Consider the following 23,423-nt stretch of genomic DNA (forward strand, 5'->3'; position numbering starts at 1 on the left):
CCCCTTTTCACAACTATCTGGCTGTTGACTTCAGGCACGTTACTTAAACTTTCTGTGCCCCAATTTCTTCCTTTGTAAAATATGAATGATAAAAACAATATCTACTTCATAGGGTTATTGACCGGGTCAAGTGATACAGTGCATATAAAGTGCATGGTACATGTAACACACATAGAACAGTACCTACTCCTTGGTAAGTACTCAATACACATTAGCCATTTTAAGATTTACTAGGCAAGCCATTGTACTAGGCATTGGGGTGTAAAGACAAATGAGAAATGGTCCTTGGTTTTAAGAAGCTCACCATCTATAGGGGAAATAGATTGTAAAACGGTTATAATACAATGCTTTAAGGGCAATGAAGTGGATGCTATGTCCCCAGATGTATGGGAGCACAGATTGGGGTCATTCCAGGAAGGTTTCCTGGAGAGGGTGACATCTGAGTTGAATCTGTCCATATGTTTGTATGACAAGATGATTTATTGAGCTATTAATTTTTATATTGTTTTTCCTGAATTCATTCATTGATTCAAATACTTGTTGAACACCTTCTATTTGCCAGGCACTTTTATAGGCACTGGAAATACTGTAATGATCAAACATATCAAAAAGCCCTGAACTGGGACTTTCTTGGCAGTCCAGCAGTTAATACTCCGTGCTTCCACTGCAGGGGGCGTAGGTGTGATCACTGTTCTGGGAACTAAGATCCCACATGCTGCGCAGTGCAGCCAAAAATTAAAAAAAAAAAAAAAAAAAAAAAAAGCCCTGAACTTACTTATTTTGAAATGTATTAAAAAATAAGTTGGATAGAGGAATAATATGTGATAAAGCAAATATAGTAATAGGTTAATTATAGACTCTGTGGCAAATATATGGGTTTTCACTGTACAGTTCTTTCAACTTTTCTGTATATTAGAAAAGTTTCATAATGAAATGTTGGTTAAAAAAAATGAATATCTGTACAAACACTATACATCCATTAAAAATGTTTTGGTAAAATATTTATTCCAACAGAAAGATAAATATTATTTATTATAAACTGAAAAAAAGTAGGGTTCAAAACCATAATTGTAGTTCCATCCAGTTTTCTTTATGTCTATATGAAGAATGTACACTAGGAACAGCACATACAAAGGTCCTAGGCAGAAGCTTTACTGGAGCGTTTGAGACACTGCAAAGAAGCAGCTAGGATTAGAGAGAAGGAAGGGAGCAAGGTAGTAGATAAGCTGATAGAGATAATGGGAGGGGCAAGTTTCATTAAGCTGTTCTGGGAATTTATTTCTGCATGAGAGATTATCTCAAATTTAGTGACTTGAAACAGCAACCATCTTTTCATAGCTCACAACTTGTAGGTCAAGAATTTAGACAGGGGGGCTTCCCTGGTGGCGCAGTGGTTGAGAGTCCGCCTGCCAATGCAGGGGACACGGGTTTGAGCCCTGGTCCGGGAGGATCCCACATGCTGCGGAGCAACTAAGCCTGTGCGCCACAACTACTGAGCCTGCGCTCTAGAGCCCTTGAGCCACAACTACTGAACCCATGTGCCACAACTACTGAAGCCCGTGCACCTGGAGCCTGTGCTCAGCAACGGGAGAGGCCACCGCAATGAGAAGCCCATGCACCGCAGGGAACAGTAGCCCCCGCTCGCCGCAACTAGAGAAAGCCCACGTGCAGCAATGAAGACCCAATGCAGCCAGAAATAAAAAAATAAAAAATAAAAATAAAAAAAGAATTTGGACAGGACACAACTGGCTGATCTTTCCACGCCATGTGGCATTAACTGAGGTCACTCGGTGGTTTTTGGCTGGCAGATGGGTTGGTCTGTAGGGTCCAGATTGGTTTCATTCTCATGTCCAGTGCCTTGGTGGGCATGACTAGACTCATCAAGGCTGGGCTCAGCTGGGACCCTTTTTCTCTCCGTATAGTCTCAGGGCTTTTCCATGTAGTCTCTCCAGCAGGGTAGCTGGATATCTTACATAGTGGCTCAAAGCTCCAAGATCAAATGTTTCAAGAGACAGGACAAAGAAGTTGCCTGTCTTTTTAGGCCTGGCTCCAGAAATGGGCACAGTGGCACTTCTGCCATATTCTATTGGTCAAAGCAGTCATGAAACCCACCCAGATTCAAGGGGTCGGGGAGCAGACACCAGTATACCTCTCAATGAGAGGAGTGTTAAAGAATTTGTAGCCATCTTTAATCTACCACATAGGCCCTTGTAGGTCAGAATAAGGATTTTGGCTTTTAGTCTGAATGAGAATGGAGCCATTGGAGTGTTTTAAACAGAGGAGTGACATGATCTGGCCTCTATTTTAACAAGACCACTCTAGCTGCCATTTAGGGAGAGGGAAGAAATAGGAAGACCAGTTAGAGGGCTATTGCAATAAACCAAGCAAGAGATGATGGTGGCTTGGGCTAAGGTGGTGGTGAAAAGTGGTTGGATTCTGGACATACTTTGAAGGCAGAGTGATCAAGATTTGCTGCTGGATTAGATGTATGTGTGAAACAAAAAGAGGAGTCAAAGATAACTCCAAAGCTTTTGTCCTGAGCAAATGGTAGATTAGAATTGCTGTTAACAAAGATGGGGATGATAGCAAGAGTTGGTTTTTAACATGTTGAGATGCCTATACATCCAAGTGGAGATCTCAAGTAGGTCTGGTGCTTAAGGGCACAATCTAGACTGGAGATAAAAATGTGAATGTCATTAGCATATGGGTGAATTTCACCTAGAGACTGAATGGAGAGAGAGAAGAGGTCCAAGGACTGAGCCTGGGGCCTCAGACTCCCTCTTTTCCTTCCTTCAATCCCCCTTGGCATCCCTGGCCTCCAAAAAGTTGATGTTTCAGATGTTGCCTCCAGGCCACCTCTCTTCCAGTCTTTTGTGAAAGCCTAAACTCATTGAGAAGATTGTGCTGGGGAAGTGAAAACTGCAGTGGTTTTGAGGAGAGAGAGGCAGGAGCTGGGTGAGGAGAGGGGGTGATGTCTTCTGCTGGTGTCCTTATATGGCAGAGAGAGTGGGGAGAGAGAAAAGCTTTCTGTTGTCTCTTCTTATAAGGACACTAATCCCAACATGAGGGCTCCACCCTCCTGACCTCATCTAAACCTAGTTGTCTCCCAAAGGCCCCATCTCCAAATACCATCACATTGGGGGCTAGGGCTTAACATATGAATTTGGTGTGGGAGGGACACAATTCAGTCCATAGCAGGCTAGTTAGGGTAGACCACATTAAGACGATGGTTTTTGACCAAATACTAAATAAGATGAGGAAGTCAGCCCAGCCTATAACTAGGAGAATGTTCCAAGAAGAGAAAAACAACTAGTGTAGAGCCAAAGGTGGGAGGCCAGCATGGTGGGGGCACAGTAAAGGGTGAGGTTGAAGAGATAAAGGCAAAGGGAAAATTACGTGGGGTCTCAGAAGCCACTTTCATACCTTTCCCACTGGATGAAAATTCTGTAGGACAAGGACTTTGTCCATTTTGTTCACTGCCTGACACGTAGTGCCACTTGATAAATGTGGCACTTGATAAATGTTAAATACATAAAATTCATATGTTATTACAATGAGTTATTTCACATAATCTGACAAGATCACAAGTTGGTGAGAATGTGAAGCAATAGGAACTTGCATACATTGCTCATGGGGGGTGTAAATTGGTACAGGCCCTTAGGAGAACAACTCAGCAATATCTAGCAAAGTTGAAAATGTGAATGCTCAATAATCCAGCAATTCCACTACTGAGCATATTCCTAGGGAAACGATTGCACATATGCACCAGAGACATAAAGTAATATTTATAACAACATTGTAATCACAAACAATTGAAAACAACCTACATATCAGTCATCAGGAGGGTAAATAAATAAAATTTACTACACTCATAAAGTAAAATATTATGCAGTAACAAAAATCAACATCAACAAGGATAAATCTTACTTTTTAATGTAAAGTAAAGAAAAAAATTTTCAGATTAATATAGTATGGTTTCACTTATATAAAGCTAAAGTATCTGAATAGATAGATAGATAGATAGAAAAATAGGTATAGTGATAGGATTCTAAGATGGCCTCCATGTTCCCCCTTCCCCAAATTACTCCCATGATTATGTTACATTATATGACAAAGGGGATTTTTGCAGATGTACTTGAAGTTACTACTCAGTTGACCTTAAAACAACCTTACAACCAACAATTGGGTAACGACTCAATTAAAACAACTTTAAAACAACCTTAAAACAACCTTACAACCAACAATCTGGGTAAGCCTAACTAACCTAATCATACGAAACCTTTAAAAGCAAGAAGTTGGGCTTCCCTGGTGGCGCAGTGGTTGAGAATCTGCCTGCCAATGCAGGGGACACGGGTTCGAGCCCTGGTCTGGGAAGATCCCACATGCCGCGGAGCAACTAGGCCCGTGAGCCACAACTGCTGAGCTTGCGCGTCTGGAGCCTGTGTTCGGCAACGGAGAGGCCGCGACAGTGAGAGGCCCGCGCGCCGCGATGAAGAGTGGCCCCCACTCGCCGCAACTGGAGAAAGCCCTCGCACAGAAACGAAGACCCAACACAGCCAAAAATAAATAAATAAATAAATAAATTTATATTAAAAAAAAAAAAGCAAGAAGTTTTCTTCAACTGGTCACAGAAATGGGAATAAGAGACATTCCAAGCGTGAGAAGGATTCCACCCATAATTACTGACTTGTGGGTGGCCTCCAAGAGCCAAGAGCTGGCCACAACTGACAGCCCGCAAGGTAACAAGGACCTCAGTTCTACAACCACAAGGAACTTCTGACAACCTAAATGAGCCTGGAAGCAGACTCTTCCCCAGAGCCCCCAGATAGGATCCCTGCCTTGATTTCAGCCTTGTGAAACTCTAAGCAGAGAACTGAGCCAAGCCCTCCTGACCTACAGAAGCGAGCTAATAATTGGATGTTGTTTCAAGCCTCCAAATGTGTAGGTTTGTGGTAGTTGTTATGTAGCAATAACACACACACACATACACATTTGCTTAATCGGGATCTGTATATGTTGTAAGAGAATAAAGAAATATTTGGAAAGATAAACACCAAATTTGGAATACTGGTTATTCTGTTGGGCAGTTGGTGATAGGAAAGAGAAGGCTATTAGGGAGAAGATAAGAAAATTAAACTGTAGACAATATTTTATTATTTAAAGCAGGTATATTGTTTTAGTTTTTATACCTTTTTGTGTTTTTCACATATTGCATAACAATTTTAAAGATTCCTGACCCTCAATCACAGCCTGGAAACAGTAGAGATGCTAGACTCTGAGGGGCCCTTTGGGCTTGGACAATGAGTTCCCCCACAGGTATGTGCTAGAGACCTTCTTCTGGTTACTGAAAATATCGTGTAACCTTTGGGAGGAGGATGGAGTCTTCATAATAACTGAGATTGAATTTCCCTCCACCCCAGTAGAATCAGGCTAGGAGTCAGATTTAATTTAACACCCCACCTCCACCCCCCGCAAAAAAAAGAAAGAAAAAGAAAAAAGGAAAAGAAAATGTCTTGTTCACCAAATTTGTGTTGAGTGAACAAATGAATGAATGGAAAGATGAATTATGAATGGATGCCCAAGGACTCATGAAATCACTATCAAAATTGTGTATTTGGACCATAGAGTAGGATAGGAAAATATTGTCCTGTTGCAGAATAACCCATAACTACTTGAAAGAAAATGGCCTCAGAGTTAGGAGAGAGAGAGAGATCTGAGCCATGTTGTAACTGAAAACTGTGGTTTGGTTGGAGCTCCAGTCACTCTTCTGAGAGAACTCCCAAGCGCAGGCCAGGCAGAAGTCCTGCAACAGAACCCTGGGGCAGCTTAAAGCTGAAACCCACCCCCACCCCAGAGACGCTGTGCTAATGACCCTGATAACAAATGGTTCTGTGTGGCCACAGCTGCCTCTTACACTGGTTGGGGGCAAACTTGATTCAGAAGCATGATGGAGGGTGAAGCATTAAATTTCTTATTTAGCAGGAAGCTGATACCCAAGGAATACAACCTGGCAGCTGCCCAGAAAGAAGACTTGACAATTGTGCAGCCTGTAGGAAAATGGCTTTCTTGTCCCAAGGCTTTTACTTTGAGAAAGGGTTACTGGGACTTGATGAAGAACACCAATCACCAGCTGTAGTTTGGACAGGGAGGTTTGAGAAATCCAGCAGGAAATAAGTCCTGGGGTCAGAACCCAGGCTGTGGTCAACAGTGTCTCATCCAGATTCAGTCCTTCACTGACAACCAGATGCGAGAGACCACCCTCCTCAGTCATCAAGACCAAACATGTACTTCTCTGAAGTTACCAACAAATTTCCAGAAGGAAAATTTCCAGGCAGGACATTCTAGTCATTGGAATTTTTTTCCTTGCAAATGTTAGATTTGCTACTCAAATTACCTTAAGATTAGGAAAAATGTGGGAAAGAGGGGTGTTTATTGGGTCATAGACCTGCATCAGGTCCAGCTGGATCCAGGGGCTAAAATTACATCAGGAGTCTGTCCCTCCATCTGTTAACTGTTTCCCTGCATATTAGTTCAGATTTCAGATGACCTCCATCCGTATGGGGGCAAGAGAGTCACCGACATCTCAATGCTTTCATCCCACTAGCTTAGCAACCTCAGAGGAAGGAAAGCATCTCATTCTCAATAGTTCTAGTAAAACTCTGAGAACTGAATCTCATTAAGATTGGCTTTGGTTACCAGCCCATCCCTGATCCATTATGACCGGGAAGGTAGACGGTCAGGTACATAACTCTTAAAGAGGCTGTTGGAAGTATCAGGTGAAATCGTGTCTATGGATGTGCTTTGTAAGCTGTAAAGCACAGTACACAGTACAGGTGGTCCTGAGTCTGGCCCTTAGGTACATGGAAAAGACATACCTATTGCCCCATGTAAACCACATGAATTGAGAGTGTGGGAGAAGTGGTTTCCCAAAAGCAAATTAGGGTATTCTTACTACAGGGGGGCTGGATGGTCCTCCAGCAGCAATAGCAGTGGTGCTCAACAGAAGAAACAGGTAGGACCCAGCCATCTCCCCGAGTTTTCCTCTTTCTCTTAATTTTTTCATACAGTGATGCCACCTTAAGACTACCCCAAGAAATTATGATTCCATAGGTCTGAAGTAGGTCCCAGAAATTGTATTTTTACAAAGTTCCTTCAGGTGGTTCTGCGAGGCAGAGTGGTTTAGAAGCTACCAATTAATCTAGCAGACAACCTTCTTACACTTCTCTGCTCCCTACCCAAAATCAAAAGTGAGTATATGTGGGCCTCTAGGTGATAAAATCAGGACTGCTTTTTTACTTAAAGGAGATAAAAATAAAGGATTCACCTTATATTTTGAGATCATGGAAAGGAAAGCATAAATTAATGAATCTGTTACAAACCCCAGCCCCTAATCCTGGACAAATAGGAGGTAAACAGAAGTGGCTCCTATCCGACAAAATGTTGGGCCGTAAGCAGGCCCACCAGAGCTCTTCCCACAAGCAGTTACTCATTAACCCTCATGCCCAGAGGGCAGAATCGGTTGCTGTGAGCAGGCGGTGGCTGAGGCCTGGCTCTGCCTTGGGAAAGGTGCTTAGCATCCTCACAGCTTGGGGTCGGACAGGAAAGGCCACGGACTGGAAAGGACATAATACCAGACGGAGGAACTGGACCTCAGTTAAAAATTGATTTTAACCCCCTACCAGTGGTTGCTTAGCTGTGAGAATTCAGGATAAGCTGGAGTTAGATTAGTTGCAAAGGTAGAAGGTGGAGGGGAATGGGCAGGATCACTCAAGTTGTCCAGTTCCAGTCTCTGTAACTGATCATAGGACACTGATCAACTTACTACTGTTTATTATTTCTTTTCATATGTCTCTAATTTCTGTTGTATGTTCTTTGAAGCCTGGAGACCCACCTCATCCTGTTTCCTATTCCCAGCACCTAGCCTAGTACCTTATAGGTGACGGTTTCTCAAATAGTATTTGCTAATATGGATTTTATAATTTTGTAGAATATTTTCTCAAACCTTTTGAAAAGAAAAACTGACCCTACGTGGAGCCTCTGGAGCTTTGGAGAGACAGCAGTGTGTGGGATGAGTAGCCAGAGAGCGCCCTCTGAAAGGTACGGTCAGAATATGGGGCCAGCATGGTGCCAGCACATAGCAGGTACACAGAGATTCACCAAATTAATGAGGCCTACAGTGGGCCAGAGAAGGGGACCAGTGCCTTATACGCTGTCAGGTCTTTGTAGCCTCAGGAATCAAATCAGACAACCCCCCAGGAACAGTCTGAGTAGCAATAGCTGCCAGCACGATTGCCCAGAAGGAAGGACAGCTCTAAATTCAGGTCTCAAAAGCCAAACAAAAAGAAATGATAGTACAACCCTGTCCCTTTAATGAAGAATATTCTAATGAGAAAAACAAAAACAAAAACATGCTAATGGTACAGGTCAAATAAACTGTTCCTGCTCTGTAAAAATAATGATGACAGTATAATTTTGTAATAACTCACATTTTTTGAACACCAAGTACCATGCACATGTAATATACAAGCATCGTGGAGCATTGTGAGATTAAATAAAATCTTACAGCAACCCTATGATGGTCCACCTTTATAGACCTCAGGAGAGTTTGGAAACTTGCCCAAAGTCCCTCAGCTCATAAGTGGAGGGGCTAGACTTGAACCCAGACCTGCATGACTCTAGAACCCACATAGGAACGCCCACACTGTCTTTTTTTAAGGTGACAGATATTTTCTGTGCTATTTGTGAATGAGTCAGATCTCTTCCTGGCCCCTCCCTCTGCTAACAAAGGAATCTGGGCCAGTGAGCCCCTCGTTCACTCCCAAAGGAGGACTGTACTCCAGGGCTCAGCCTCTCTCAGGCGGCAGCTCCCGAACTCCAGGGCCCCTGAGTGATTCCTGTAAGTCAAGATAAGAAAGGCTGTCATGGTCATGGCTAGAGTTTAGGGACTGAGTACCATGCAGGAGTTGTTGGGGCAGATGAAAGTGGGGCAGAGACAAAGGTTGTGGGGATCCAGGGAATATCTGACCTAGAGTTCTCGAAGGCTCTTCTCTTTCCCCAAGAATCTCCAAGACAGGGTTTTCAAACCTCCCTGGGGCCAGCCAGGGCAGAGGGCACCCCTCCCCCATCCCAGGGCACAGAGATGGGAAGGCAGGACTCACAGAGTGGAATTGAGATAGAGGAGGACAGAGACAGGGAAAGAGACAGACAAGTAGATGAAGACCCAGTCGCAGTGGCAGCTTTCCTGCAGCCACCTGCCTGGTTGAGATGGAAACGCTGATTCTAGCTCCAGCCCCCAAACAGGCTAAGAATATCCTAGAAAAGCAACAGCCACCACCCCCGCCCTCCTTGATCTGCTCCTACATCTGGAGTGCCGTGCTGGGCTCCAGCAGGGGCAGGGAAGAGACAGAGATGCTTGTGCCTTGGGGTTGGGGGTGAAAGGGAGGAGGCAAAAAAGGGGCGTGATGGGAGCAGGAGAAAAAGAACTGAGAAATAAAGCTATTGGAGAGTGTACATATATTGAGAAATAAAGCTGGAAGGATTGGGCAGAGAGAACTGTTCACAGGGGGCAACAAAGCAGGGTGAAAGCAGGAGCCAGGGATCTGGGGAGAAAATATCCAGGTATGAGGATGTGGGAGGGCTGGCATCAGTAACCCAGAAAGGAGACCAAGGCTTTATTAAGGAATCAGAGCCCAGGGCAAGGAAAAGGAGCTCCAGGCTCACCCTTGTCCTCCCCTGACCCTTAATCCTGGGCCCTCCAGCCTCTCAGCATTGGTCCCTTCTCTCCCTGTCCCAGAGCACCACCCCCAACTGTGCTTATCAACCCTATTTTCTGTTCTAAAAAATCTATATTTGGGCTCCTCAATTAAGTCCTCCTAGCAAGGGGCCTGCTGGAAAGGGAAAGGTGTGAGAACATGGGGGTCTCCCTCCTGGCAGCTAGCAGCACCTCCTTTGTCAAGTTCATCTCTTCTCTCTGCTCAGCCCCTTTCTCCACTCTCCACTGTTGCCTGGGGAGGGATTCTACTCCCTCCACTGCCTCCCCATCCCAGCTCCCCTGGGGTAAGGTCCTCCAGAGAGGGAGGGAGGGCTGGTGCATATCCTCTCCCTTTGCACACCTCAGGAGCTGAGACCCTGGGGTGGGAGTACTGAATCAGGGAAGGGGGACAGCAGGATCCAGGCATTCAGATGCCCAGGCTGAGTCTCTACTCTGGCTGTTTTAAGAATCTACATTATCATCACCCCCTTTGTAGGGGCCCCTTGGAGACCTGGGATGCAATGACCTTGAGTTCTAGGACCTCCGGCCTTGATGTTTACTGGGGGGACCCTGGAAATTGGCCATCTTGGCATCCTGTCCTTTGTCTCACCACCTTTCAGGGGCCCCCTAAAGCTTGAAGGGACCTAGGAAGGTTTATGTTGCTGAGAGCCTGAGCACCCCTCCCCTTCATCTCCTGGGTAGAACTGCAGAAGGGCAGGCCTCACACGGATGCTCTGCACACAAGACTGAGCCCATCAGGCAGAAACAGATTAGGGAGAACCAGACAGGGCTGGAGCTACAAAGTGAAACAGATTCATAGGGCAGATTTTATTTAGAATCAGAATCATAGAACTGGAAGAGGCTTTAGGAATCATTTTTAAGTTCAATCCCAAGATATTATCTTATTTCTTCAATATTCTTTTTTTTTTTTGGTCTGATAATAAAAATATGTAGAATTCCTGCATTTTAGTATGAAGAAAGGGAGGCCCAGAGAGCTGAAATGACTTCCCCAAGTCATACAGTTTATAAGCTGTGGACTAAAACTCCTGCCTCCTAGACTGTGACCTCTCAGAAAAAAAGATAAAAACAGCCAATGGGCAGAAGAGTCTGAGCAGCATTGCCTGGGGATGTTCCCTTAAAGATGGGCCTCATCTGGGGAATTCCCTGGCGGTCCACTATCCTTCCATAAAGCCCGCCTTCTCATGACGCCTTTCTGGTTTCACTGTGCTTACCCCTCTTGGCCTCCACCCTGGAGAGATATAACCTCCCTCTCTCCTCCCTTAATTCTGCCAGCATTTTTTGTAACAGAAACGCCGTCACTCTTTATGGATTTGTTTTTATTATTTTGTCTGCTTGTCCTTTAAAATTCCATCCATATTCATCTTGCACATCTTTGACTAGGAACTCAGAGCCCAGCTCTTAACTAAGTTGTTATGTAGCAGCTGCTGCTGATGGGGGAAGAGGTTAGAAAGATTGATGTTAGAAGGGGCATCAGTTCCCTCCCAATCAGCCCAAAAAAGCTTCTTGGAAGAGATGGAATTTCAAGAGCTTGACCAAGGCAGGTGGGTGGTCTGAGGGAGGGTCCTGGCACAGTGATAGGAGCTCAGAGGTTCAAGAGGGATAACCAGACTAGGAGGGTGGTGAGCATGTCAGCCACAGACAGAGGGTCTGAGGCAGGGCAAGATGAAGAGTGAGAAGAGGCAGTAAGGTCTTTTAAGGTACCTGGTTTGGGGACCCTGAAGCAGAGGAGGGAACTCGCAATTCTAAGAGGACAACAGGAGGTCACTGCTGGGCCTGGAGTGGGGATACCATGCTGGTGACATCTGTGGGTGCTGCATAGACTCTTGTCCTAAATGACACTAGCAATAGGCCTTGTCAGTGAGGGACTCCTGGGATCAGAGCTGGGAGGACCCACGTGCCATTCAGATCCACGTGCCCGGTATTTCTACCAGTGCACCTCAGTCTCTATGGGGCCTGTCCTTAACTACTGGTGAACCAACTGTTCCTTGGGTGTCAGATAAAGGCTGACTCAGAAAGCCTTGTAGGAGGAAGTAGGGCCAATTACAGAAGCTGAAAAGAGGGAACATTTTTCTGTAACTATACGGAGAATGAGAGGTTGGGCAGGTCAGCTTGAGCTGTGAGAGAATAAAGATCAGATCTAAGGGAGCAGGAGAGACCCCACTGAGAAAGTACAAATGGGTGCTGAGTCAGGGAGGGGTACAAGCTGGCCTGTGTATGGTGGTGTACGGTGGTAAAGAGGTGGGGAATCAATACAGCTAGACCACAGGCCCCCACAGGGGCGGGCCTGTGGGACAGCTGCGAAGAGCTGGTGCCTCTGATTCTGGAATAGCCTCTCTGGAATGAACGAGGCACACACATGCATACATACCAACCCTGACAGCAGTGGATCCTTGGAGCTGTGTTGGTGGTCTCTGAGGAACATGGAGGTGACTCCAGGGCCAATTCTGAGAATTCTGCTGAATCCATAGGCCAAGGCTTCTCTCCCCCATGAAACCCATACCTACCTCCATGGCCCACTTAAGAAACCAGAAGACTCCTGTGTTGGGGAGCCAGAGAGCAGGCCAGACTGCCTTCTACAGTCCTACAAGGCAGATAGAACAGCCCAGAACCAGCTGGGCTCAGGAGGTGCAGGTAAGGCCCAGAGAGTACCAAATCCAGGACAAAGGCCTTGTGGGTGCCGAGGAGGGAAAAGACAGACCCAGAGAGAAATAAGCAGGATCCAGCCTAATAGCGTGCAGCTGGGAACTGGGACAGCTAGGACCTGAATGGCAGGGAGCATGTAACAATGAAAACCCATCTCAGCCTGCACCCAGGCTGGGCTGGAGGTGAGACCAACGCTCCTGGGCCTCCCTTCTCACAGGAGGCCCATCTGCTCTCTGAGCCTGGGCAGACCAATTTTGACTTTCCCCAGGGACCAACCACCCATCATCCACCCAAGTGTGGAATCAGGGGATTTGGGTGGGGGAGGGTGCAAAGAGCACAAGAGCAGTGGCCCAGGGACCAGAGCTCATGGCCTCTCATCACAGACTCAGCAGCAGAGAATCAGGTTGGCAAACGGTGGCCTCAGGGACGAATCTGAGCGTCTTGCCACCCCCCAGAGTAAGGACCCCTAAGGAGGCGGTTTGTGACCTTCAGGAAGGCCAGGGCCCAGCCAGCACCCCATCACAGGCAGAACAAGAATGTGCCTGCTGCAGCCCTCCCAGGTGGCCTCCTAGGGGGAATGGAGGGGAGGAGAGCTAAGAGGGAATCAACTGACTGCTAGATTGGACGAGCCGGTGCAGTGCGACCCAGCTCGGACCGGGGCCCCTTGATGAAGGCACTCACTGCTCACGCTGCCCCCCAACACATAATCAAAAGGGGGGAGAGGCTGTTCCCATGGCATCTCTGCTATCGCGATCCAGTGCATCAAAACAAGTTGACTCGGGGCCCTAGCACCTGGAGGGCTAGGTGGGAGCAGCCCCCCGCCCACCCCACCCACCGGCTCTGACCCTGAGGAGGCCCTCGAACCAGCCACCTCCTCCTCCTTACCCCTTTCCAGTGAAGGGAAAGGACCAGAGACAGAGTTGGGGGATGGGCGGGACTTGAGATTGGCATGTGAGATTCTATTGGGCAGCGGAGCTGCCGGTTAGAAGGGCAGCTCAGGCGAGGATTGGCTGCGTGAGGCGGGGCGCGGCGCGGCGAAGACGGGGCCCAAGGGGTGGGGCTGACGCTGCAGCTGGCGCAGCTGAGACTCTGAGCAGCCGGCGCCGAGCAGCCGAGCAGCCACCTTCTACTGCCCGTTCCCGCGCCCGGGCCGGGGCTGGGCCCCCACCGCCGGGTCCCCGGGGGCTGCAGCAGCGGGCAGCGGCGCCGCCCGCGGTTCCCGCCGGGGCCCGGGCGCCGGCCCCGCTCTGCAGGATGGGCACGGTGCTGTCTCTTTCCCCCGCCTCCTCGGCCAAGGGCCGGAGGCCCGGCGGGCTGCCCGAGGAGAAGAAGAAGGCGCCGCCCTCGGGAGACGAGGCGCTGGGGGGATACGGGGCGCCGCCAGTAGGCAAGGGCGGTAAAGGCGAGAGCCGGCTCAAGCGGCCGTCCGTGCTCATCTCGGCGCTCACCTGGAAGCGTCTGGTGGCCGCGTCTGCCAAGAAGAAGAAAGGCAGCAAGAAGGTGACGCCCAAGCCGGCGTCCACCGGCGCCGACTCCCTGGTCCAGCAACGCAACCGCGAGAACCTTCTCCGCAAGGGTCGGGACCCCCCCGACGGCGGCGGCGCCGCCAAGCCCCTGGCGGTGCCTGTGCCCACCGTGCCCGCGGCCGCCGCCACCTGCGAGCCGCCGTCGGGGGGCAGCGCCGTCGCCCCACCTCCAGGCTCGGGCGGAGGGAAACCGCCGCCGCCGCCGCCCCCAGCCCCGCAGGCGGCGCCGCCGGTACCTGGTGGCTCGCCGCGGCGGGTCATCGTGCAGGCGTCTACAGGAGAGCTGCTGCGCTGCCTGGGCGACTTCGTGTGCCGACGCTGCTACCGTCTCAAGGAGCTAAGCCCAGGCGAGCTGGTGGGCTGGTTCCGCGGAGTGGACCGCTCGCTGCTGCTGCAGGGCTGGCAAGACCAGGCCTTCATTACGCCCGCCAACCTGGTGTTCGTGTACCTGCTGTGCCGCGAGTCGCTGCGCGGGGATGAGCTGGCGTCGGCCGCCGAGCTGCAGGCTGCCTTCCTCACCTGCCTCTACCTCGCCTACTCCTACATGGGCAACGAGATCTCCTACCCGCTCAAGCCCTTCCTCGTGGAGCCCGACAAGGAGCGCTTCTGGCAACGCTGCCTGCGCCTCATCCAGCGGCTCAGTCCGCAGATGCTGCGGCTCAACGCCGACCCCCACTTCTTCACGCAGGTCTTCCAAGACCTCAAGAACGAGGGCGAGGCCGCTGCCGGCGCCGGGGGTCCTCCCAGCGGGGGAGCGCCCGCGGCCTCCTCCTCCTCGGCCGCCAGGGACAGCTGCGCGACTGGAGCCAAGCACTGGACTATGAACCTGGACCGCTAGGGATACCCAAGGGCCGCGCCCACCCCCCCGCCCCAACCCCTGACACACACTCGGAGCCCCCGGGACCATCAAGCCGCCGCCGCTGTTACCGCCGCTCCGCGCCGTGGCCGGAGGAGGAGCCGCCCCTGTCCGGCAGGGGAAGGTGGAGGCCAGGATGCCAGAGGCCGCGGCGTCTGGATTTGCTGGGCGCAGGGTGGGGGTGGGGGATGAGCGCGGGAGGGGAACCCCCAACCTCACTCTGTCTATCTGTCTGCGCCCCCATCTCTCCAATTCTACCTGGATCTCCCCCTTCCCTTCTCTGTGTGTCTGTAAGTCCATCTCCCTCGGATTTGTCCATTTCTTCATCTCCTTCCTGTATTTTCACCTTCCCTCCTTCCTTCATCTTCTGCCTTCCCAACTTCCTCCTTGCCTTTCCGTTTTCCATTCCTTGGGTGTGTATTTCCGTCTCCATCTTACCCCCTACCTCTCATTGCCCCGTTTCTCTTTTTGCACCTGTGTCCCCATCTCCCCTTCTTCTCTTTTTCCTCGCTCCTGGCATGTGTCACCATCTTCCCTCCTGTCTGCCTTCCCCCCTCCGCCTGTGTTAGCTTGCATTTCTTCCCCCAACTGAGCCCCCGTACTCTCCTCCCCAGACCAAAGGGAATATTAGTTCTTAATTTGGATCGGCTGAGGTACTGCGAGAAACTGCAGCCCCAGGAGCCCAGACAACCACCAGGATGGTCCTTCACCCCACCCCCAACCACCTCTCCCTACCTTTTCCAACGTGTTGCATGCCGGGAGATGGGGGGAGGGGGATGCCAGCTTCAGGAGACTGAGGTTTGGGGAAAAAATGAACCTAGGAGGTCACCCTGGCGGCGGCGGCGGTGCCTCAGCCGAAGGGTGGGAGGAGACAGAAAACTCTTCTTACTCTGAGGGAGGGGCACCCCTCTTCCTTATCCTTAGGTGTTTTTGTTTCCCCCTCCGCCCCCACTCCTTTTAATTTATTTGGTTGTTTCCGGAGGGAGGGGGGAGGGGCGGGTTGGGCCGGGAGCTGTCTGAGGTGCTGATCTGAGGCCGGACCAGAATTCTCCCGGGAGGGTACCAGGGACTGGGTTGGGCCTGGTGCCGTGTCCAAGGTGCCAATGATGCGGGCCGACGATGCGGGCCGCATTGTCTGTCTGTCCTTCTGTTCGGGAGAGAACTATAAAGCGCTGGAAGCGCCTGCAGATGTTTTTGCGCCAGCCTTTTTTTGGGCCCTGGGAGGGAGGGAGCGGGAGTGGAACTGTCACAGGCAGGGCAGGAGGGCCCCCATGGGTTTAGTGGGGAAGGTCGAGTCCCTGAGCACTGCTACTGTCTTCCTCCCCCCTCCTCCCAATGGCTTCCATTTTACAGAGAGTAAAGTGAGGGAGCCACAGAATGGGGCCTGGTAGTGAAGCTGAATTCCTGCGCCTCTGCCCCCACCCCCCACCCCCGCCTTCATCTTTTCTGACCTACCTACTCATTAATGCCCAGGCCATTTAGGGAATAAGTAATGAGGACGTCAGAAGTTGTTCCCCTTTTACAGAGTGGCTCATTGAGGCAGCACCAGCTAGTTATTATTGCTGCTTTTCTCTTCCTCCTCCATCTCTCCCTGCCATTCATCCTGTCAAGAGTCCAGTCTGGCCTAAGTCTGTCTTCACCACTCTCAGGTGGGGCCTGAATGCCACACTTAGCCCCATACGCTTCCGCCCACCCATAGGGCTGCTTCAAGGCTGTTTCAGTCACACGCCCACCCAGGGCAGCTTTGGGAGGTCCAACCCTGTTTGAGATTCAGCCCTGGCCCTTTATCCCCAGGGAGGCTAGTACACAGGCAGCCTGGAAGACAGGAGCCATTCTTTGGGGTTGAAAGAAGAAAAATAAGCTATTTGGCCTGAAATTCCTCTTTGGTCTGAAATTCCTCTTTGGTCCCCATTGCCTTCTTAACCACATAGCTAAGCGCCCCCATTCACTATTTCATTGGCCCAAGGAGGCCTGGCTCCATCGGAGCGCTGGCGTCTCTGACCCTGGTCTCCACGGAGACCTCCGGAGGATTCGGAGAGAGAAGCGGGCGAGACCAGCCAAGAAAAGGCCCTGGTTCGCTGTCCGTGGTACTGACGGGCGCGCTTGGGCTGGGTGAGGGCTTGCAGGTGCAGGAGGATTTGCAGACTCGGCCTCAATTAGGTTTTCCGGATAATTTGGGAGTAGGGTGTGATCCATTTCTGGTGGCAGGGTACAGGAGTCTGGGCCAAGAACCCAGGAATGCCGGCTTCTACTTGCCCTCCTAGGAGGACAGACCTCGACTCTCCCCCGGCCTCGGCCCTGCGCCCTTTCACCCGGCCTGGAGCCGGAAATCCCCAGTCCAGATTTGTGAATCGAGTTCCCGGGGGGAGCTGGGGAGAGCTGGCGGAAGGGAAGGCGGGAGCAGCCGCCCATTGGCTGGAATTTGGCGCAGTCAGCGCGGTGCCGTCATCTTTCTAGGTTTGGGAGGAGAGAGGGAGGAGCACTCGGGTCACCCCGAGGCTGTCGCCATAGTAACCAGACTGAGCGGGCGGGGCCACCTTTCCACTCTCTCACCTCTGGCGGGGCGGATGGGGAGGAGGACAATCCTGGTCCGCCTTATTTGGAACTAGTTAGCGAGACTATTTTATTGGGATTTCTGTGTTAGAAGAGCCTAATGGGGATGGGAAAGAGACCCGAGAACCTACAGAGACCCCCAAACATCCTGCCCTTGGAGGGAGGGGCCTCTAGATTCTGCCCCTGAATGCATATACTCAACACCCTTCTGCTGCTGTTCTTGCGCGCGCACACGGACACACACACACACACACGCGTGCGCGCGCCTCCAAGAACCTGTGGTCTGGCACTTGGAGAGCTAGAATGAGAAAAAAGCCTCAGTGCGTGATGTCAAATTAAATCGCACTTTCCTTGCCATGCCCCAAGGCATGAAACACTGCCGTAATCCGATTAGGGGGTGAGCGACTGGAGGAGGATCAGCATGAATACATGGAAGAATTAGCCTCGTGGGTCAGACTTGGTCAGACTCCTGTTTTATCAGGGAGAAGGCAGTCATAAGGAGGAGGACTCAGAACAGTCTTCTGAGAAGGCAAAGTGAGAAGGGAGTAAATGCAGAAACAGAGGGAAGTGCCTTCTCTTTATTGCCCAGAAGTGAACCTCTGCGAAAGTGAGTCCAGGCCTAGGAGGGAGGTGGTGAAGAGGGCCCAGAGCTTTAGAGAGAGTCCAGCAGGGATGAGGGAGGGATGGACTGAGGAAAGAATGGAGATGGAGGATAGGAGACAGAAACCCAGCTGGAGCCATGACTCAGCATTTCCCCTCAGCAAAGGGCAGGGGTGACTCTCCCAACACAGGGACAGCAGAGAGGGGAGGGAAGCAGGAAAGCAAATGGGCAGATAAACGGCGATCTGACCATTTGCATGATACATACATTGATATACAACACATTTTAACACAGAAGCAGGTACATATGCATTTATACTGATGAAGTTTCATTCAATCATAACATATACACATCTCCACTTTCCTTCCCTCCCCCACTTCCTGGAGCAGAGGATATTCTGTCCTGAGAGCTATGTTTGCCTGTCCCTGGAACCCTGGAATACGTTGGCACTTAATGGGAAAGGAGAAATACCAAAAATTGCAGACGTGTGTGTGTGTGTGTGTGTGTGTGTGTGTGTGTGTGTGTGGAGTGGTTGTCATGGTAACTGCTTTGCCTGCCAGGCATGGTGCCCAGCAACCAGAGCATCTGGCAGTATCCAAGGGGACATCCTATGGCCTTTACCCACTGGGACTCTGCCTCAGGCACCCAGATGGGCATCTCCAGAAGATTTCTACAACAGAGGCTGCCAAAGCAGCCCCTCCGACCATGCCACCATGACCAGGGACATCTGGCAGCCGGGTTTGGAGGCCTGACCTTCTTAATGTGCCCCACTTTAAGTGCTACTCCTGACCCCTTTATACATCGTAAACAACACTTACCATGAGTAGCCTCAAGAGAGCAGGAGTTAACACTTTAAAGACCTTTATTAAGACCATTACCTTTCCTCTCAGCACCTTGCCAGACATCCAACAAGAAGGTCATCTATACCCACACACGTTAGGTGTGTAATTGAGGGATAGAAAAATAGTTTTATTTCAGTGTGATGAAAGATTGGGTATAAGATAGATAAACTGCAGGGCACAGTCTCAGGATTCAAATTCCTTTGGCCTGAGTCTAATACACTGATGAGGTTTTTAGAAGCAGTCTCTCTTTTTCACTCGCAAGCTGGCTGACTGACGTTTTACTCCAGCACTCAACCTTCCTTTTTTTTCTGGGCATTCAGGTTTAACCTCTTAGTTTCTGGCTTAAAATTCTCCCAATCCAGTTTGGGCTTTCAGGGGGTTTCTTTTCCCCTGGATTCTATTTATTTAGCAATTAGCTGCTCCCAAGGTCTCTTTCTACTTGGCGATACTGCGCACCATAGTTACTCCCCTTTTACGACTTTCCCCCCACCCCCATTACTTTATACCCCTTGATCATAGTGTCCTGTGACTGATATTTAGCTTCAAGCCCATAAAATATAAAATTAGTCTCTCTGTGTGCATTTTTATATGTGACAACCTAAAAGGATGGAGGGGTGTTGAACAATGTAAATAGGGAAAGACGTATTTCTTTATAACCTTTCTACATTTTACTGCTTTTAAAAAATAATTTACATATTATCCCAGAAAAACACAGAATATCAAGAAAAGCATAAGAAAGAAGAGTAATGATGGAAGGCTTGCCCTACCAGACATTAAAATTTATTATAGAGCTAAGGTAGCTAAAACATAAGGCACTGATACAGGAATAGACATATCAATAGGACAGAATAGATAATCCAAAACTAAACTCCAGCATACGTGGGAATTTAATATATGATAAAGGCACCATTTCAAATCCACTGGGGAAAGATAGATTAGTCAGTAAATGGTTTTGGAACAACTGGATAGTCATTTATATGAAGAAAAAATGTCAATACTTCCTGATTCTTTACCCCCAAATAAGTTCCAAATTGATTAAAAAGACTTAAAGAAAAAAAACTATAAAAGTGTTAGAGGTGCACCGCGCGCGGCCCTGCTCCCCGGCACCGCCTCCAGGATGAAGAACCCAATGCTGGAAGCAGTGTCACTAGTGCTGGAGAAGCTGCTCCTTATCTCCAACTTCAAGCTCTTCAGTTCAGGCACCCCGGGCGAAGACAAGGCAAGGAACACTGTCTATGAGATCAACTCTTTTCTCCGTGGCGACGTTCTGGAGGTGCCTCGGACCCACCTGACACACTATGGCATCTACCTGGGCGACAACCGTGTCGCCCATATGATGCCCGACATCCTGTTGGCCCTGACTGACGACAAGGAGCTCACGCAGAAGGTGGTCTCCAACAAGCGTCTCATCCTGGGCGTCATTGGCAGGGTGGCCAGCATCCGCGTGGACACAGTGGAGGACTTCGCCTACGGAGCCAACATCCTGGTCAATCACCTGGATAGGTCCCTCAAGAAGAAGGCGCTGCTCAACGAAGAGGTGGCGCGGAGGGCGGAGAAGCTGCTGGGCATGACTCCCTGCAGCCTGCTCTGGAACAACTGCGAGCACTTCGTCACCTACTGCAGGTTCGGCACCGCGATTAGCCCCCAGGCCGACAAGTTTTGTGAGAATGTGAAGATAATTATTCGTGATCAGAGAAGTGTTCTTGCTTCGGCAGTCTTGGGATTGGCATCTATAGTCTGTCTGGGTTTGGCATCATATACTGCCCTTCCTGCAATTTTTATTCCATTCTGCTTATGGATGGCTGGCTAACTTCATACCCTCGTTTCAGTGTGTGTATTCTGTGTGTAGATATGTTTATATTTATAGAGCACAAATCAGTATAAGCATCGTTGAGAAAAATGTGACCTGTAATACTGCGTTCTGGATAAAAATGTGATTAAGAATCACACAAAGTACTTACCGTGTAAGCCCAAGAACAATGGCTTTCTGAATCTTCCCAGGCAGTTCCATTTCAAAGCACTGCGAATCTTGGAGACATGACAGCTTGCGCTAGAATTCTCCATTACAAGAAAATCAGCCCCTAAGATGATGGCCGCAGGAGATTATTTGTGTTATTTTTTTTCTCTGTAATCATTGTTCTTCTCTGTTAAGCCTAAATTAGAAGATTGGAAAATTTACTGAACGAGACCACTAACTTTATTGTAAATTTATACTGTTTCATTGAAAAATTATATTAAACTAAAAAAATTTCCCTTATCAAAACATGTTTGATGATTGGCCAAAAAAAAAAATCACAATTTTTTCATGTATTATATATAATTTCCAATAGGTCAAGAATAACTTCATTACTTGAAACAATATTGGCAAAGGTAAGGTTTAATGATAAAGTAACTGACGAGAACTATAGAAATCTGTGTTTTCCTGCAGAAATAGCTACTAATGCTATAGTTTGATTTGATTTGGCTTTACTTAGTAGGAAACCTGGCATTCATTTTTTTTTCCTTTTATTTGTCACTAGTTACTGTAAACCACTCTGAGAGGAAAATGAACATAGGATTGAAGTAATTCGGGTACTTGGAGTGTGTATGTGCCAGTTAAATACACAGATATCCACATACACTCAGACTGATGAGAGACAAATTAAGTTAGTTCTTGATTGCTTTATTATCATACCAGTGTAGTTAGTATAGAGCATTGGTGGAGGTGAACGTAAAAGCATGTTCAATCCATTTTCTTATGCCCTTGCGTCTGTGGTGTAACTTGCATGTATGTCGTCATTGGACAGTTTAATTTTAAAGCACTTACTAATGCACTGTATAATTTTTAAAAGCCCTGAGATTTGTTTCATTTGTTCCATTTCATTGCTAAGTCAGTACAGTTTACATCCTTAAAAGAATGATGCTTCAGCAATATATAAAACCCAAACAAGTAGGACCAAAGGAAATAACTGTTAGAAATCATTTTTAAGTGTCTTAGTACCACCAGGCATGTAAGTTGATTACACAGAGGCTGTTTTAATATCAGAGTTGAGATGTAGCAGTGTTAAAGCAAGCATGCAAGTACTTTTACAAAATTACCAAATTCTAAAAAGTAAGCTACAAGCTAGACTTGCATTTCAAGTATTAAAATTGCTTTATAAACTATCAAGAATCACAAAATAATGAGTCACATAATGAGTGGTATGAGGAGGGTGGGGTTAGTCACTCAAATCAAAACAAATTTAAGAGCAGATTTTAGTACATCACCACTAATTTACCTACAACAAATTCAGTTAGAGTTTAATAATAATTAAACTTTGTTTAATTATTTAAATGTCTTGAATAATTAAAGCATGAAATGACAAACACCACAGAATAAAGTGTTCTATGGGCCTATTCCAACCACTTAAAGTTATCTTAAGTGTGTATACATAAAAACAACCACTATGAGAACTCCATTGTATTAGTGGTTTTTCACTTACTGTATATTATTCATGTAGCAATTGTTTAAATAAATTCATTTAAAAAAAAAAAGTGTTAGAAGAGAGAACAATTTGAAAGTATCTATTAGAAATCTAAACGCACATACTTTTCTACTCTGGAATTCCAGTTTCTAGTATTGACCCTAGAGAAATACTTAAACATATAAAGAGACGTGATAAAGATTTTTTATTGTATTATTGTTTAGAGAAAGATAAATTGAAATCAACCTAAATATCCACCAATAGGTTAGAAATTTAAAAAACTTTGATACATTCAAATTACTAAATCTACAGTATTCAGTTTAAAAGAGTGGATTGGACTGTATGTATTATACTGACATGAAAGATCTCCAAAACATGTAGTATCATTAGAAGTTGCATAACAACACACACAGTACAATATCATTTATGCAAAAGCAAAACAAATCAAACTATAATTTGTGTGTGTGTGTGTGTATGGATAATAGAAGCTTAAGAAAGATACACATTACTCTTAAGTGACTTCTGGGAAGGAACTGGGATTGATGTTGTCTAGGGAACTTTTGCCTTATCTATGGAGTTTAATTTTTTTACAATAAAAATGTATTAGTATGTTATCTGCATAATTAGAAAATAGTAATTAGTATGTGACAGTAGTCAAATATTAAATAAAAATACTCGAAGAGTACCTGTATTATTATTATTATTAGTAGTAGTAGTAGTAGTATTGCATCTTGGGTTGAGTGGAGAACATCTTTTTAGAGATAGAGAGAGCTTAAAGAAAAAGATTGATTCATCTGACTCCATTTAAGCTTTTGAATATTAGAGAGATAGAGAAAAAGAACAACCATAAACAAGATTGAAAAACAAATGACAAGATGAGAGAACATATTTGCAACACAATATATTTTCCATAGAAAATTAGTTAAAACTGTGAAGAGAACTTCACACAAAAATGTAAGTAATCAATAAACACATAAAAAGATACTTGACTTTACTCTTGACCAAAGAAATTCAAGTCAAAACTGTTGTGGGATATTGCATCTCTTATACCAACAAAGATTATAAAAATGGAAAAATCCAACCATGATAAAAACCTGGGGAAATGTGCATTTTCTCACACTGTTGTAGACATATATGTTAGTGGAGTCTTTTTGCAGAGCTACTTGGCTATGGATCAAACTGTGGAA

General features: G+C 47.5%; 2 protein-coding genes across 2 annotated transcripts; both read left to right on the top strand.

Annotated features, from left to right (window-relative positions):
• Positions 1–13,669: 13,669 nt before the first annotated feature.
• On the top strand, positions 13,670–14,779 carry CDK5R2 (cyclin dependent kinase 5 regulatory subunit 2). Its single transcript, XM_059927416.1, has one exon. It carries the CDS (start codon positions 13,670–13,672, stop codon positions 14,777–14,779), a length of 1,110 nt encoding a protein of 369 aa, XP_059783399.1.
• A 5,131-nt stretch (positions 14,780–19,910) lies between these two features.
• Positions 19,911–20,633, top strand: LOC132368699 (lecithin retinol acyltransferase-like). The gene has a single exon (XM_059927417.1). It carries the CDS (start codon positions 19,911–19,913, stop codon positions 20,601–20,603), a length of 693 nt encoding a protein of 230 aa, XP_059783400.1. The 3' UTR covers positions 20,604–20,633.
• The last annotated feature ends 2,790 nt before the right edge of the window (positions 20,634–23,423 follow it).

This window comes from Balaenoptera ricei, chromosome 7 (assembly GCF_028023285.1).
Source record: "Balaenoptera ricei isolate mBalRic1 chromosome 7, mBalRic1.hap2, whole genome shotgun sequence".
Classification (NCBI taxonomy): Eukaryota; Metazoa; Chordata; class Mammalia; order Artiodactyla; family Balaenopteridae; genus Balaenoptera; species Balaenoptera ricei.

Coding starts and splice junctions, on each gene's coding strand:
- LOC132368699 (XM_059927417.1), top strand. CDS start 19,911: ATGAAGAACCCAATGCTGGAAGCAGTGTCACTAGTGCTGGAGAAGCTG.
- CDK5R2 (XM_059927416.1), top strand. CDS start 13,670: ATGGGCACGGTGCTGTCTCTTTCCCCCGCCTCCTCGGCCAAGGGCCGG.